The 14,974-nt window shown below is 33.9% G+C and overlaps 1 protein-coding gene across 1 annotated transcript; it reads right to left on the reverse strand.

The window, feature by feature from the left end:
• Positions 1 to 902: 902 nt before the first annotated feature.
• LOC137823391 (phospholipase A(1) LCAT3) lies at positions 903 to 10,014 on the reverse strand. Its single transcript, XM_068628498.1, has 11 exons — positions 9,738 to 10,014; positions 9,561 to 9,652; positions 9,337 to 9,464; positions 8,522 to 8,657; positions 8,367 to 8,418; positions 7,185 to 7,285; positions 6,442 to 6,621; positions 5,328 to 5,485; positions 4,846 to 4,900; positions 1,590 to 1,643; positions 903 to 1,341 (listed from the first exon to the last, which is right to left on the reverse strand). The coding sequence occupies exons 1-11, from the start codon at positions 9,940 to 9,942 to the stop codon at positions 1,162 to 1,164; spliced, it is 1,341 nt and encodes a 446-aa protein (XP_068484599.1). The 5' UTR covers positions 9,943 to 10,014; the 3' UTR covers positions 903 to 1,161.
• Positions 10,015 to 14,974: the final 4,960 nt, after the last annotated feature.

A 14,974-nucleotide genomic window follows, 5' to 3' on the forward strand; every position in this document is an offset into this window, starting at 1 on the left:
ACAAATTTAAAAAATGATTTCCGGATTATGTAATCCAGAATATTACAGAGGGGTAGTTTTGGAAATACAAAAATCTGGGGGTGAGAGAAGAAGGTATGGAGGTGCAGGAAGAAGCAGCCGTTATTGGGTATTTCTTCCTGTATCCATATATTTTTCTTCCTGCACCTCTACATTCTATATGCAATACCACAATTATCTTTGATAATTTTGGATGATTCTAAAATAAGGATTCCATAAACAAAAAATATTTTGGAATAGAGATTCTGTAAGCAAAATATCTTTCTAAAATAAAAAATATAAAACATCATTCCAAAATATCTTTTTCCGAACACATTTTTTTAATTTTCAGAATAATAAATCCAAAATTAATTAAAGGTGTTCTAGAAAGTATTCTGAAAAAAATAATTCGAAAGTTATTTTAAAAGGGATAAAATAATCTTTTCGAAGAATGATAGGGTGAAGAAAGTCATTTGTTGGGATGCAGGAGAAACAACCTTAGTTATTTTGTTAAACTATGAACTTAATATTTCAATTAAGTCCTTTTTAATTCCTTTTATTTTTAACATGTTAAGTTTTACTTTTTTATTTCAAAAAAGTAAAATTAGCATTTTAGCATGTTGAGGGAATGGATATGATTAGATTCAATTAGCTTTCTAACCACTAAATATAGTACACAGCCCAATAATAAAATCTAAAATAAATTATCAAATTCGTCTTTGAATATATGACTGTCAATTTAATTCTTGAAAAAGTTAAAATTTTAATTTAATCCTTAAATGTAAAAAAAAAAATCAAATTGCTCCATAATATCATACTTCCATGCCATTATATTTTAATGACACAATAATCTCAAAAAACTTAACAAAAAACGTAATTTGCATTATTTTTTACATACACAGTACTAGAATAAATATTGTTTTTTCAATAATTAAATAGATAACATGTCACATTAAGAATCAAATGGGTCACTTACCCTAAAGTTTACAGTGAAAATTACAATGAAGTTACAATATAGCTAGGCAATTTAGATTACCCGAACATGCACCAAATTATTTATTGCACTAAGACCCGTACTTTAGGTCTCTCTTAAGCTTCTTTTCCTTTTTCTTAGAAGCAAGGAATGGCATTTTCATTTGGTAAATGAGGAACGAAAGTAACAAGTTATAGAGCCATATGCACGATTGGATCAGCATCTGCAACTTTAGATGTTTTAGATTGCTTACTAACCATTGGCTCAACATCCAACCATTTTTTAATAAGTTGAAATACTGTTTCATCTCGTAATATTCCACGATGAGAAGCAGCAACTCCCACCCTTTCTGTGGCTTTCAGTCCATCACCCTGTAATACGAAAAGACAAGAACTCCACAAATTAATACTGTTAAGTAATTGCTATCAGAAGATAAATTTGGAAGTAATATATAATGAGAGCATCACATAGTTCAAACAAATGCCCTTCTCTTTGGACTACTTCCATACGCATATCTATCTGGTTTAGCATTACAGCTCTGCTCAAAGCAGTTTACAAAAAATTTCAATATGGCTACAGGTAAGTGTTCTACAGAATACAGAAAGATCGGAGAGAGTACCTTCGCAGATTCAGTAGGAACTGTTCCATCTCCATCGACATAAGAATATTGTGGCTGAAAACATAGAGGAGAAAATTTCTTAATACATGCATGCACACACAACAACGTATTATTAGCAAGAAATGAGAGAATTATATCCTAGGAACAAAAAGAAAAAGAAAATACAGTGTCAAAATGGCATAAAGTAAGTAAAAACAATTTAATATCTTTCACACCAGTTATATTCCCTTGAAACTAACATGAATTAATTAAAACAATGCAAGGGAAATATGCACATTTCTCTCCAACTAAATATATTGAAGGAACTACAAAAGCAGCAGCCGGAATCATAGCCTCCTTATTTTTATCAAAACCCTTAAAAGCAAAAAAAAAAAAAGGAAACTAAAGTTGTGCTGTAAATAGGCACTAATTTATGAGAGTATCTCTCTATATATTCATATTATATTTTGTAATTATTACAGGAAATATTGTATTTTCCGTCTTTCGTTCGTAGGTTGAGCCTATTTATAATTCCATCTTTCCCTTAGTAGGTTTAGCCTATTCCTAGCTTCCATCTTTCCCTTAATAAGTCTATCTTGTTCATAGTTTCCATCTTTCCTTTAACAAGTTTAATTTTATAAATATGGCTTTGAGCTTGTAAAGAATCATAATCCGATAATATTGAGTTCTTCTCTTTTCAAGTATCTACAGGTAAGGACATAAGGAGCCAGGGCTGCCCGAAGTATATAAATTAGCAACATGTCACTTGTACTAAGCCTGTTATTATATAGCATTGCCAAAACAGATTAGATCTCATAAAGTCTTGGACATCCCAGAGCTTGTCAAAAGGAAGCTTCAATTATTATGACCATGATGAACTGGAAACTCAGAAAAAAGGACATGCAAGGACAAAATGACTAAAATCAAGTAAAAGAATAACGGACTTTAATTGACTAGTTTCCCTATCACAGTGAAAATTACAAGAAATGTGAGGACCTTTAATAAGAACTTAAGGGGAACTGTGTATAAAGGATAGATTATGGAGGCAAAAAGAACCCTAAGAAAGGAACATTCCCCATTTAACTGTGCTCCTTGAATTTTATACGAGACAATGACAAATCCCAAAGAAATCAACGGTTTTCAAGAAGTATATCCCTGAGAATAAAGTCACTGATCATCGTGGGTTGGCACCCTAACCATTTTGATCTAAATCTTAGTCAACATTCGTAGCTAGTTCCATGGGAATACCCAATGTTTTTTTACATGAATTTCCAACCCCTTCATACTTTGGCTTACTGTAAACTTCCCAACAGACAATGTAATTTTTTATATGCTTTCAGACCATAGCATCAGAATTTTATCTATCCTCTAAGACTTCTGCAGCCATACACGGAACAAAGTCTCACATTGAATAAGGTATGATGCTTGTTGAAATATTTAATCAGCTTAGTTCTCCCCCTTTGACATCTAGCTTCTAAGGGAGAGTTCCCCAAATGCATGGGTGCTTATCCATCTCAAGGGTTGTGGTACCTGATCACTGAACCTTCTTTAAAAGAGTTGCAATGGGTCAACATCACACTCAACTGTTACACTTCAAGTTATGTCCCCTTTCACCTTCCCATCAAAGGTGGGTAAATCCACCTTTAAATGTCCAAGAGGCAAGAACGACCCTTTACTTCACCGCATTCTGATCCACCCTCCTCCATGCTCTTGTCCAGCCTGATTGAGTAGCTATCATCCTCCCCATTCAATATATTGTGCAACATATGTTTCAGGTGTGAGATGCTGGTGGATCACCCAGCAGACTAAGGTGGATGACCTTGATAACCTTCAGCTGCAACATGAAACACTATGTTTCATGGCCAAAAATGCCTCGGGAGGAAACAGAGAAATAGAGAAGAATGAATGGAGGCACTCGCATATTTGCTTCTGTCCCAGGACAATTTAAATTTATTTTCAGCGGAAGTTTGGTTAGATTGGTCACCATGCTTCAATCAGTTGGAAAACTAATGGGACTTTATTTCAGCAGCCACAGATTGGTTGGCTAAGGGATGAATACCCTTTAGTTAATTAGTTAGGATAGTTGGTTCAAGAAATAAGGAATGTTACCTAAAAATAAAAGTGCAGAAGAGAGAGATCACTAGTCAAAGTTAAGTGAGATAAGTGAGAATGTTGGTTGTTTAAGTGAGAATGTTGGTTGTTTAATTCAGAATGTTGGTCGCTTAAGGGAGAACAGCAAAGATAAGTCGTGAACTTAGCCCATTATGATTCTTATAGATTAAGACCTAGAGAGATGTTTTATATAACTTTTTATGGGTAAACAAGATCCTAAATTCATCACAGATCAACTATTGATCATAAGAAATTACTCTCTAATTAAAATATTGGTGATTAATTTCCCTTTTTGTTAGGCTTGGATGTAACATGACTTAAACTCATGTAAACACCTCATTTTAAATATATAAAAAATTTATTCCAATTATATTGTTATTATATACACTCAGTACTAGTATTAGTTTGATCACCGTTTACTTTATTAATTAGGATTTGATTGAAATTGAAAAATGCTTTTAAACTTAGATTATTGTAAGGAAAACTTAATTTAGAAACAAATTGATTTTAATTTGGCATTTTTAAACTTTTATCGATAATGTTGATTGATTATTTATAATTTGCACGGGATTGAGATTATAATCAATTAATTTAGGTTTATTTGTATAAGAAATTAAATTTGAATAATTTAATTAGGTAGTGATAATATGAATAGGATATACCAAGATAAGTTTATTTTTTAAGTAATTTATATGAAGGTTGTTTTCGTAAAACTCAAACTTCACATCTTTATACCTTCTGTAGTAGGTATGGTGATTATCTATATTCCCAATTTTTCCCTTTGTATACCTCAAATGGTCCATCATAGGGGCACCAAAGAGATCACTCATGAGTAATGAGTTATTAATTTTCAATAAAAGTAGATCTGCAATCATTTGAAGATTTGATTTTTTAGAAGAAAATAATAATGTTCTTGTTAATAGTTTTCTATTCAGTCTGTAGAGGAAGCCCTAATTCCCAAGAGCAAGAATTGATTTATGTTTAAATTTAGAATTCAGGATTTTCTGGTCTAAAATTTAGGATTGTGGCAAATACTAGTCTCTCAGTAAAGATATAATAAAACGATGCAGAATCAATGAACTATTTTTAAAGATTGAAGATTGAAGATAGAAGAGTCTCATTAGCGGTCTTCCTCTTTGGCATGTAAGAGATTTAAGTGACTCACCATTGTGTGGCAAATTTCGGATAAGTCCTCAATTGGAGAATCTTCCGAACCATAACTGCATTAAGCCCGAAAATCAGGACATGTCATAAGCAAACATAGTATAGAAACCTTTGAACATCTAGAAGTGTAAATTGCATCTAAACTCTCATGAGGATAAGATTATCCTTCTTTTTTATCAAGCTCAAATGCTAATGATAAGATTCCCCTTCTTATGTAGACCAAAATTATGAAAAAGGGTTTTAAACTTCAATAATAAAAAGAAGTCCAGATAATGGGAAAATATAAGAAACTGGTTATGGGGCTTCGTAAATTCAGATCAAAGTTGTAGGGAGGATAAACATTCCAATATCAAGGTGATCCAATTTCTACCAATTTTCTTATCTCTCAACCTAAATTAACGCTTCAGTCAAAAAAACAAAAATCTAAATTAATGCTTCTGGATTATAGATGTACTATTTTCCAACAACAATTTAATCACATACCAAACATCAAAAGGGGTGTCCAATGATGTCCCATAAATGTTATAGAAGCTGACTCCATCTGGCAGTGTAGCATTTGCGGTAAGTTGTCGTGTTTTAATAGCCCAGTCTAGGATATCAAAGTTAAAGGGCAGCGATATCGTTTTCCCATTATAACTTAGCTGCAAAAATAACAACATAAGTCCTTTGTACAAGTAAAAGGAAAATTGGATGAGAAATCATTTTTTGTATTAGAAAAGGAAAGATAACAACTTGTATGGTTTTCATGACTAACACGATCATTTCTTTCTTGGCATTAGAGATAAAATTTGCATAATGACATTTAATTAGCTTACTAAGCGAAAAACATCATGCTGACTTCAGATCTTCCTTCAAGGAGAGGTTACCTGAGCTACAGCCAGAGTCCTCAGAACAGGACCAGATCAAAACAACCAGTTTTCCTGATTGACCCCGGAACTCATCCAAGGTCTGTTCAACTCTTATCTAATAACCACAATTGGTCATAACTGGTAAAAGAATATGCATGTCAGCTGGTTTTTTCAGAAACTGTCAAACACACTGTAGAGCCTAGGTGGGTCAACCAGTATAAGTTGGTGTGGCATAGCAGCTCAGCTCATGAAGTGCCATGCCACAAATGGTTAGGGGCTTAACTCGAGAACTTGACATGCAACGCAAAGGAGTTAGCCATTAGGCCAAAAACACCTTAATAATGGATGCAGTAATATATCTATTAATCAGATTTAGTTATCACTAATATTCCATTAATAACATTTCTTTTACATTTAAAAAAAAAGTGTAATCATGGATGATATAATTTGAAATATTGATTTCTTACAGAAAAAAGATATATACAAAGAAATGGATAACTAAAACTAAGGGAGAACAAGTTATCCTCCAAACCAGAAAAAGGATACAAGAAGAAGAAACATGAAAAAAAAACCCTCAAGAATACAACAAGTCTAACCATAAACAGAATATTAATATATGCCAACAAATTACTTGGCAATCATACAAGAAAAATCAAAGCTTCATCATATAAATCCTTGAACATTTTAAAAAGCATATATGCCCACATATCTTACATTCATCAACCTAAAGAAAAGTTCAAATAGATTACCTCATTATGCCTCAGTGCTTCTTCAAATAAAGATATACTCTGGGTTGGTCCATAAGATTCCAAATTGCTGTTATTCTCCCCGTCCTTTGTATGCTTTCGCCAGACTAGAATTTCTGGCTGCTTTTTCCATTCATAAGATGGATTTGCCAACATTTCATAGACTGATGGACACTCCACTAGCTAATGTGTAAGATTCCAAAAAAGTTAGTGGTTTTACAGCATATTACAGAGAATAAGAAAATTGTGACTGTTTAAAGGAATGAATTGGACTTCGACCAGGCTTTGGATCTCAAGAACCAATAGATATGAGCTGCAGACATCGATGAATCACTGTAATGGGTGCCAGAGAGGTTCAACAAAGTGGGGCCTTCAATAGCTAAGTTAGAATGGTTAATTGTAGTGAGAAACTCTCAGAGAATGTGTGGAAGTTATACATGGGGAGTGGGCTAAGCCATTAGAAGCTTCATAGCAGAAAACAACTCCAGCACCCCTCGGCCATTCTGTCCTTAATGTAGCTCATATCCACTAGTTCCAAAGGGATTCAAAGCTAAGTCACCATCCAACTCGTTCCTTTGAAAAGGCAGTTCATTTGAACTGGACCATGCCCCCTTCCTTTGCAATGAGACCATGATTTAAACTTTTGAAAATACAATGGAAATCTGTCCTTGGAAAATTATTTTCCCAATGGTCAAAATTCATTCAAAGATGGTGACTGAATTAATTAATTGGGAACAAGAATTTACCAATTGATGCATAGTCCACCTTTTCACAAAAAAGTAGCTTTGAAAGCCATCAACAAACTCTAATCCAGTTAATAAAGAATCATTGATGCACCCTGGGGCTCCTGTTCATGTGGAATTCATATTCAAGCATGGATGGTTAAGACATCTGGGAAAATGGAAACAGATGCGTATAAATGAAAAGTATCTTAAGTTTTTTACAATTGTGATGCAGAGCACTGGCAATGGTTCGACATATTCATAGTTGCACATTTTTCTAACACTTTCATCACATCAATATATTTTTAGTAGGGTCCATAGGTTAAAAAAGTTCGACAAGAAAAGACATTTGTTTCTCTTAGTAACTAATGTTGGAAGACAATAATGGCTCGGTATTTATTTCACTCCAGTGCATGGAAAATGTCAGAAAAAAATCAAGTTCCTCATAAAGAACAGACACATAAAATTATGGATTTTAATGGGGCCCTTGCTAATCAAATCAATGAGGTGAAAATATCCATTTGAGTACAAAGAGTAGACAATTAGTATTAAGTAGTTTCACAAATTGGTAGAATAGCAGGTTGTCCATAAATTACACGCTGTTAAGAATTTATTTCAAATTCATCTTATGAGTTTCACATTGACTATATCATTGGTGTTGGATCTATTTTTCATTCATGAGAATTTTGTTGGTACCAATCCGTTCATGTGTATCAATGTGCAGATATTCTCACTAAAGCTCTCTCTCCCTTTTGGTTTTGTGCTCTTCAGTCCAAGCTCAGAGTGGTTGATTAGCATGTTTCTCACCCCTCAGGAGCTTGCAGGGGTATTGAAGCATAGTTTTACTCCACAAGTATACTTTACTTATACAGTAGTAATTTAGTAGCTTCTTTGACAGTTGAATTCTCTAACTAACCTAGAGTTCGTTAGATTCTGTCAGTACTTTCTTTCTGTTAGAAGCTAGTGTCACCAATTATATATATAAATCTGAGGTAACTCAAATTCTTGGGGAGTGAATTCATTTTCATTGATTACAGAAACTTCTCTCTCAGAAACTCAATATATGCTATAGTCAAGAGCAAGTTTATATAAAGCAAACCTAATGTTTTTAAATTTCCTATCATAGTCCAATACAATTGACTGCTGATTACTGAAAATAACAGATAGGCCAAACGAAAGGAAAACATGCGACGACAAAGGAATCACCTTGGAAAGGACAAGCCAAGCAAATCCACTTATTCACATATTTCGTAAACACCTGCCAAGGAACAATGAAAACAACCAGTAGTTACAATATAAGTTCCCTCTCTATAGTTACAATACAGGCATTTTAAGAGGTCATTGAGAAAAATTATACACACATCTCTGTGAAGCGACATGAAACACGAAATCATAATTCCTCCCATGGAATGTGAAACTAAATTGACTTTTCTTCCACCCGAAGCTTTGTGAGCAGTCTCCAACTTATGTTTAAGACCTTCCATTGACTTGTCAATCCTACCATCAACAACATACATAGTGTGAAGTTAGACCCTAAACTCCTCCATAAGCATTTATAGCAGAAAAAAACAAGACAGTAAAATGAAAGGAACTTCTATTGTAAATTGAAATCAACTTATGTGAGTGGACGTTTTGAAAATTTAAATGAGACATATTCGATAAAACTAGGGCATAAGGACCTGTTTGGGTAAATTTCTCTAATAAAAAGAAAAAAAATGAAATGATTTTCTCCAAAAATTAAAATTAACTTATCCATAAACTAATTTGTAAAACTTTTCTCCTATTAGTTTCGCCAAAACCAAAAGCTACTTTTTAACTTAAACATAAGCTAATTATTGGAAAATCACCTTAATTGCAACCTCAAGGATGACTGTTTAGATCTCACGGATAAGGTCAAATTAAAGTAGATAAGTGGAGACAAAGTTTATCTTACAAGTCAATTTGGTAGGATCGAATTAAATCCTAAATCCAAATAAAATTCTAAGACTAGTTTTAACTTAAAGAAGAAGTTCATTTCCTATTTTCCTATCAGGTAAGTGTTTATGGAAAAATTTATCCAAACAATTCATAAGTTGACTTGAAGTCATGGAACATGCCAAGTTCGCTTGATTTATATGTTTTCTCCTATTAGAGTCTGAAAAATTCAGGAAACGACGTTCATAGTTCATTGCATTACCTATTGCTTTGGCGGAAATCATATCCGAACCCAAACAGCGTGGTTCCCTTCTCGTAACCGCATCCAACAAGCATCTCAATCATGTCGTGAAAATGATACACCTCCGTCAAATGCACACACTTCGTAAACTGCCGCACAACACAAGAGAAACAAACACTCAACCACAAGAACACACCAGAGAACTAAATAATTACGAGTAAAAGCATCTATAACCAGTGACTCACCCACGAAGGATCCAAAATATCGATCGCATAGAGACCGTGATCATCGTCAGGGACCACAAGCTTAGACTTCTTGTCCAACGTTTCACAGTAGCCTGAGAGTTGGCGTCAATTTGCGAGACCAACAACGACTTAACCGAAAACTCATAAATGGTGGAAAGAGAAGAAGTAGAGGTAGACCTGTTTTGGGATTGTAAAGAGACCAAATCTTCTTCCGGAACTCCATGTCAGCGAGCAGAAGCCTGACCCAAACCCGAGTGGTGAACCCGAATGTCTTGGGCTTGGAATTCACAATGGAGCCGCCCATACCCGAAACCAGCAGAACCGGGTCGCGATCGGCGATCGCCCTCACCTCGTCGGATCCAAAGCACGGGCAAAAACGCATGGCTTCGTCTTCTTCTTCTTCTTCTCAGTGAAGCTGGTGAGTGAGTTTCATCAACAACCAGTGAGCGAGCACGCACCATTTATTTATTAGTGTAGGGATGAATAAATAAATAATAAAATTATTATTAATTTTGGTTACTGCTTGGTGGAGCCAAAATATATACTTTTTGTTTTTTTAATTATTTTTTTCGTATATATTTATAGTTAATAGTCAATTTGATACCGTGGTTTTTAAAAAATTCAATTTGATCCCTAAGTTTTTTAAAATGTATTCAAAATGGTTTTTTCTGGTAAATATCACCAAACGATATTAAGTGGTGCTTATGTGGCAGACACGTGTAAGTTACATGGATTGTGCTTACATTACTTTAGTGAATACTGAATTAGGATTTAGGTTATTCAAATTGGGGATTTCGAATTTTTGATTTAGGACACCACGGTCTGATTTCGAAATCCCCAATTTGAGTAACCTAAACCCTAATTCAGTATTCACCAAAGTAATGTAAGCACAATCCACGTAACTTACACGTGTCTATCACATAAATACCACTTAACGTCGTTTAGTGATATTTAACAAAAATGACCATTTTGAATACATTTTAAAAAATTTAGGGACCAAATTAAATTTTTTAAAATCCACCATACCAAATTGACTATTGACTATAAATATAACGACAAAAAAGGTAATTAAATTTTTTTTTCTCTTATAAAAGCTTCCTCCTTAATTACTATTATAAATATAAACTGATACTTCAAATAATAAAATAATCTGCAAAATAAATAAAAAATTATTAAAATTAAATTAAAAGGTTTTGTTGTCCATTTTGGAAATATATTTCATTGGATTCTAGAATTTTCGGCTTTATCCTCTGCGTGTGTGCAATGTACGCCATCTGGATATCCATTTTGCATCTGCATCCTCCTTCTTTGGTTTATTTGCTTTGGCGTATTGTTGAGGCTCTGAATTTACAACTCTAGTCCCTAACATTTATGCCTAATAAATCATTCGCCAAATGGAATAATATCAGTTTTTTTTTTATCAAATTAGTTTTATATCATTACTAAATTCTTGAAGAATAAATTTAAGTATTTTCACCCACATTTTATGTGACATTCATTTTACCAACAATACATTATTGAATTTCAACACTTCACATGTTTCAAGTGTATCGAAACTTTGATTGAAATAGGATACTTCCGATACCGTATTATATCAAATATATATTTAACTAACATTTGTCAAATAATTATCTGAATAATATAGTTTATTGTAGCAATTCAGATTTTTGTTTCATTTTAAAATTAGTTTTCATTTGTTTTTTAAATAAAAACAAAATAAAGTTGAATTCTAACTATATTTAAATAATAATTTGACATGATATATTATTTAGATCAATATTTAACACATTGTATAAATTGTACAAATGTACTATTTTTTTGAAAATTCCCATGTACTCCTTTATAGGAGTTACGTTTACGAAATCATCAAATTTTTTCTTTTGAACACAACCAATCACGTACATTTTTTCCAAAAGTGTGTTTAGCACATTTTCTTTGTTCTTCCCAGGCAATTTCTTTCCATATTTCTTGATAAGTAGTACATGATTTTTAAAATTCAAAATTCAATACATTTAAATCAAATTATTTAATATATGATGAATTAAACTTGTTAAAATTTACCAAAAATAATATAAATAACACATATTTCTAGAATCATACGTCATCATGTACAATTAACTGAAAATCGAGTATTGAACATCTTTATTCACTTGAACGTCGTAGTGCCTTTAACATGTATCTTCAAAGTTTAGATTATGAGAAGACCGAAAACCAGACTAAGAAGAAAGAGCAAAGAGTTTGCTAGAAAGCTGAAAAACAATACGATCAACCGATATAAGGAGATAGAATAATTCTCTAGGTCCAACTCTAATGCGAGAACAATTACTAACTTGAAATACTCACAAAGATAAAAATGAAGGAAAAAAAAAACAACAAAAACACTATTACATTTTTGTTACTTACACATCACTTTACCGATGAAGCATATGAGTATTGGTTACTCAATTCGTTGCAGTATTCTGAATATACTTCTCATCTCAAAATAGGTGTATAAAGGTTTGTTTTTTTTTTTTACATAAAGAATATCCTAGATAGTGAAAGGTTTTACTCCAAAACTATTTTCTTAGAAGGTACTTTTTAAAACTAAAATCTGGGTATAGTTTCTAAAAAATAAAACATATAACTATAAATATTTTATAAGGAGCTTAATTTATTTTTCTGTTGAAAAGTAAAGATCATTGAAGTAAGTTTCTTTTCTTCCAATGAAGTTTTTTTTTATTTATATAGTTAAGAATTGAGTTATTAACAATATATTTAAAGAACTCAGCTATTTACTGAATGTGTAAGTGACGAAATAAAATGTGGGAGGTTTTGTACGAAAAACAAAATGGCAAAGTCAGAAGGAAAATAGTGTCAAATTGAGGAGGCAAATAATAAATTAATTAAAAAAACTAAAGGTAGGAAAATATGAGAGAAATAAATATAAAATTATAAGATAAGATATTGCTTTTCTAGCAAGAAACAATTAAATAGGTAGACACGTGCATTCCTAACAGACAAAATTGAAAAAGAAATGCAGCCACGTGTTTTGTCTCAAGAGTTGTAGAAAATCCTTATACGATACCTACATGTTCAAGGCATCTATAAAATTCTAAATGGTATATCCCTTAACTATATACCTTTGCTGGCCCAATGCCTACACATTATTTCACACTTTAGATTTCTAATAAAATATATTCTTTAATTAACATGTTATGACAGTTAGAATTAAGTACGGATCGACAGAATAATTCAAGTATTAGGTAATACACTTTTAATCATGATAAAAAAAAACAAAAGATTTAATTGTGGTTCAGTCCCCAACTGCAACCTGCATCCACACGGGTAACTATTAGGTTTTCATTCTATCTTGTTGCACACCAAATTATCTCTTTAAATAAAGATTATAAAAGGGACACAATGATTAAGCTCACCCACTAAATATGGTGCCTAGTTAGCCTAACCCAATTGGTCATGGCTTCATGCCCAACAATCTCCCACTTGAAGCCACGAAACAATGTTCATCTGCACTTCAACTATGTACATGGTGTTTTGTTAGCCCAATTCAATTGGTATTGACTTCATACCCAACAATCTCCCACTTGAAGTCACGGAACAATGTTCACATGCGCTTCAACTGTGTACATGTACTTCTGTAATCTGTCGACGGAACTGTGTACATGTACTTCTGTAATCTGTTGACGGAACTAAATGTTCCACCTCTAGTTGCCACCGGCCTTCTTAATCATTTTAATGACTTCGTTAAAACTTCCCTGAGTTTCAACACGTCAGTCACTGACCCATTCTCTGTTCCTATCGACTCCCACTTACAAGAACTGTCGAATCCTGGAACAACCTGAGAATAAACACTCTCCATATTCAACAAGAATTTTTCTGAAGAAGTTTCAACCGCTGGAATACTAGTTCTCCTAACCCACTGTCGTCTAGGAACCTCAGCTGAAGCATGACACGTTCTCCCACTGCCATAAGTACCTCTGATTGGTCTACCTGAACCTTTCCATGCTCGTTCATCCTGAATCTGACATGTGGCTCTGGGTTTCTCTCTTGTAAAGACAACCCTCTTCTGCCCACGAGATTTTGTGAATCGGACTTTGTTTATCTTATGAACTGGGATGGTCACTTCATGTTCCTGTTCGTCCAACTAGTGTCTTCAACACTATGTCACCCATGCCCGTAACATCAAGAGTGTTGTCCGCTAGTCTTACCTTTCCAAAGTCCTCAATAACTAGATTCTGCAATGCTTCAGAATCCATGACCCAGGAATCCACAGTGCTATCCGCGCAACAGACTAAAAGGTCCTCGTCCGCGAAGTCTTCTGCAATGTTGACTTATTTATCATTTGGACATTGATTCCTGAAATGCCCCACCTCCTTGTTCCAACATGTTACACTTGAGCAATCCCGAGTCTTTGACTGACTCCTTCTTTTATTATTGCTCCCACTATCTCTGATATTTTTCTTACCTCTGATGACATATAGCGATTCACTAGATAATTCCCCATAACTCCTTCTTCTGACGTCCTCGCCAAAAACGAGATAACGAATCTTCTCAAAAGTAAATCCATCAGATCCCGCTGAACTGGTAACTACTGTAATAGTTCCGGACCAATTGTCAGGCAAAGATAATAACAGTAGTAAAGCTTGAACTTCATCATCGAACTTAATGCCCACTGACGCAAGTCTGGCTAAGATCATATTGATGTGCTTAGTAACTGAACTCGCAAATCCTCAATTTGCATTTTCAACTCACTGAAATTTGTACCATCGAATTTTCAATTCGGAACTTTCTATTTTCTACCATCTCAAACAACTAGTCGAGATACTCGGTACAACTAATTTCAGATCTTTGACAATCTTTTTTTTTTTAAATCAAGACCACAAAAATTGCACCACCCAAAATCAGTCACCAACAGACCTGGTCGCAGTCCCCAATGCACTAGTGCTCCGCACCACCACCGTCGCTGGTCACCACCGTCATGAAGCAGATATGGGAGCCTCTTCCTTGCACCGCCATGAAACCCTAAGCCTTGGGACGCTTCTGCCGCCTCTGGAAACCCTAACTTTGGATCTCTAGTGTGTAAACGAACCAAAGCTCTGATACCACTTGATGGGAAAAACGCACGCGAAAACAATACACAATCATGAATCAACTGCAGAAAAATAAACAACGACACAAGATTTAGCGTGGTTCGGTCGCCAACTGCAACCTACATCCACATGGACAACAATGATCTCTTTAAATAGAGATTATAAAGGGGACACAATGATTAAGCTCATCCTGCCTAGTCAACCCAACCCAATTTGTTCTGGCTTCATATCCAACCATCATTGTTAAGTACTGAGAGCACTAAGTATATCGAAGACCAAAATCTCACTTAATGTCAGAATATCTTTTATAAGTACTATCCGAATTTA

Source organism: Phaseolus vulgaris, chromosome 8 (genome assembly GCF_000499845.2).
Source record: "Phaseolus vulgaris cultivar G19833 chromosome 8, P. vulgaris v2.0, whole genome shotgun sequence".
Classification (NCBI taxonomy): domain Eukaryota; kingdom Viridiplantae; phylum Streptophyta; class Magnoliopsida; order Fabales; family Fabaceae; genus Phaseolus; species Phaseolus vulgaris.